The sequence below is a fragment of the Lucilia cuprina genome, chromosome 2, assembly GCF_022045245.1.
Source record: "Lucilia cuprina isolate Lc7/37 chromosome 2, ASM2204524v1, whole genome shotgun sequence".
Lineage (NCBI taxonomy): Eukaryota > Metazoa > Arthropoda > Insecta > Diptera > Calliphoridae > Lucilia > Lucilia cuprina.
Window position 1 is genome coordinate 13,786,487 of NC_060950.1, and position 2,904 is coordinate 13,789,390.

A 2,904-nucleotide genomic window follows, 5' to 3' on the forward strand; every position below is an offset into this window, starting at 1 on the left:
TTCTAGTTCAGTTCTAGTTCAGTTCTAGTTCAGTTCTAGTTCAGTTCTAGTTCAGTTCTAGTTCAGTTCTAGTTCAGTTCTAGTTCAGTTCTAGTTCAGTTCTGTTTATTTCCATTTCATTCTAGTCTTTAGTCTACTCCATAGTCTCGTCTATATTACAATATTCTATTCATCCCACTGTACTGAGTAGTACAAGTAAATAAATAAATAAATAAATAAAGACAAGAAAGAGAGAGAAATTAAACAAATTACGAAATAAAACAAAACGAGAAAAAAGTCAATAAAAGAAGAAAGTAAATCTTGTGATTTTACAAGTGTTTGCTACAGTTGTTGTGTCAGGACTAATTGGTCTGGAGGATAGAAAATAAAAGACAAATGAATAAAGAAGATTTCTACTTTGCATTTATATTTTTAACAAATTTAAGACAAAGTTTTAACGTTTTTTTTGTTTTCACTCTTTGTAATTAATTAATAAAATTAAAAATTTTCACACGCTAACTTTTTTAATTAACAAAAAAAAAAACGTTGAAAGAATCAAACTTTTTAAAAGATTTTTGAAATTATTACGTCAAAAAAGTTTCACATTTTTATTGTTGTTTTTAACACATATTCACACTCGTATATAGCAAAAAAATAAAGCCTTTGGGCCAAATACTTATGAATGTATATGGTTAATTTGCACATACAGCTAAACACATGTTTTATTATATGGAGTAACTTGTAGCAGTGTGTGTAAGTTAAAAATTCTTTCTCTTTCCCGCCTATATGTTTAACATTCGAAGGATGTTAAATTTAATTTCCGTTTTAATGAAACCGTTGGAAAATTCATGAACACAAGTGTATGTGTGTGAGGAGGTTAAGTATTTTCTTTAAAAACTTGAGTGTGTTGATATATTTTATTTTTTTTTTTTAATTTTATTGTACAATATTATTAATTACTTAATGAATAATTTAATACTGCTTTAATTTCGTTATTAACAATTTCATTATTGTATATGTTTTTTTTTTAATTAAGAGATTTTTCTATAAATTTAAAAGAACTTAAATTATTGAAATAATAAAGAAAAAAGTAGCAAACTTTAATTTTATGTAGAAAGCTCTAACTTTGTACGAATCTTTTCAAATGACATTTTTATTAAAGTTAAACCTTTTCCCTATGTCCAGGAGAAAATTTATAAAGATCACTTAAAAATTACTCAAGTTAGAACGTTTTTAAAGTTGTAAAATTTTACTCAAATTTCAATATTTTAATAACAAAAATTATTTCTAATATCTTTACAGAAACTGTGGTTTTCGTCCAGTACTCAACGATACACCAACATCTATAGCTAGTGCCGCTGGTTCAACAACGCGACCAAATCATGCCACTTCATTATTTTTGCCACCACATTTGGCTTCACTTAGCTCACAATTTTCACAGCAGCCTCTATTTCCTGGTTTAAAAGGTAAGTTGTCAAATTTCTATAAACTTTATGTAATAGGATATTTCCCGTTAAAGACAAAGCCACCCCCCGTTAAGAAAGCAAAACTAATTTCAAATTGAAGTGATTTGAAAAAGAAAACAAATTCCATCATCTTTAGTAATAAAATTTAAAATTGCCCGACAGACAGCTACTCAATCAATGTTTTCTAGCATGTCAATTGCAATTAATGTCCTTGACAAAAATCCTTATCGATTGATTATGTTTTCTTTCTTTAAACAACATCTCGCTGACAAATTTTCTAAACTTTATAGACATTGACAGCTTTGATTTTATAAGCTTTTAGTTAAATTAGCACAGCAGCTGCTACTGTTTTCAAAAATAACTAAATTTTTAATCAAATTAAAAGCTATCAAATTTTAGAAAATATTTAATATTTATTAACCCGAATCCTTTGGTCCTTTCAGGTGTACCCTCTTTTCCAGGACTCTGTTCTTGTTGCACCCTAAAGCCTCCTCATTCGTCTGCCAACTCGGTGGCAGTATCTTGTTCTTCAGCCACCAGTTCACCGGAATCACCACCTCATTCCACACATTCCAATTGTGATCCACGTTCTTCATCCGTTGCCGAATTGAGACGTAAAGCTCAAGAACATTCTGCTGCCTTATTGCAATCGCTTCATGCCGCCGCTGCTGCTGGTTTAGCTTTTCCCGGTCTTCATTTGCCGCCTTTATCTTTTCATCATCACAACACGCTAACTAATGCTCATCATCATGCTGCTGCCGCTGCAGCAAGTGTTCGTTTGAAAAATGAAGCTCAAGATATGACCGCCAGTACTATGAATGGTTTAGTTGCCAATATGATGCCTTCAGTAACCAGTTTAATGGAACAATCATCACCCAATTCAAATCAAACACCACCCACATCGTATCAACAACAGCAGCAGCAACTTTTACAGCAACAACAACAACATCAAGTGCATACTCATGGCCAACTTTCACCACCGACTACACCAACTCAAACTTCCAACTCCTCCAAAGATACACCGCTCAACTGTACTAATGGAGCGATTATAACCAAAACTGAATGAATATATTAAGTAGTTTCATAATACACTTAGAGGTTTCTTTTCAAAATTTTTATATTTAAAGTAATTAAGTTTTCTTGCCCGATATTATTTTTTAATGAAATATAATTAATAGTTTTAAGTATATAGTTATTTAAAAATTATTGTTAAAAAAAAACAAAAGACATTTTTAATTTAAGTAAAATCCCCTTTGCAATTATGTGCAAAATAGTTTCAAACTAAAACTTTCTTATATTATGAAAGAAGTGGAAATGATTAAGAGTTTTGGGACCTATTAACAAAAAAACGAGTTCAGTTCTAGTTCAGTTCTAGTTAAGTTCTAGTTCAGTTCTAGTTCAGTTCTAGTTCAGTTCTAGTTCAGTTCTAGTTCAGTTCTAGTTCAGTTCTAGTTCAGTT

At 30.4% G+C, this 2,904-nt stretch overlaps 1 protein-coding gene across 1 annotated transcript in view; it reads left to right on the top strand.

Annotated features, from left to right (window-relative positions):
* LOC124419180 (mastermind-like protein 3) overlaps positions 1-2,797 on the top strand; it is a 4,747-nt gene extending 1,950 nt beyond the window's left edge. Inside the window, exons 2-3 of the mRNA XM_046947720.1 lie at positions 1,282-1,445; positions 1,889-2,797. Of these exons, the coding sequence (XP_046803676.1) occupies positions 1,282-1,445; positions 1,889-2,511 (787 nt within the window). The 3' untranslated portion in view covers positions 2,512-2,797. The remainder of the gene's footprint in view (positions 1-1,281; positions 1,446-1,888) is intronic.
* The last annotated feature ends 107 nt before the right edge of the window (positions 2,798-2,904 follow it).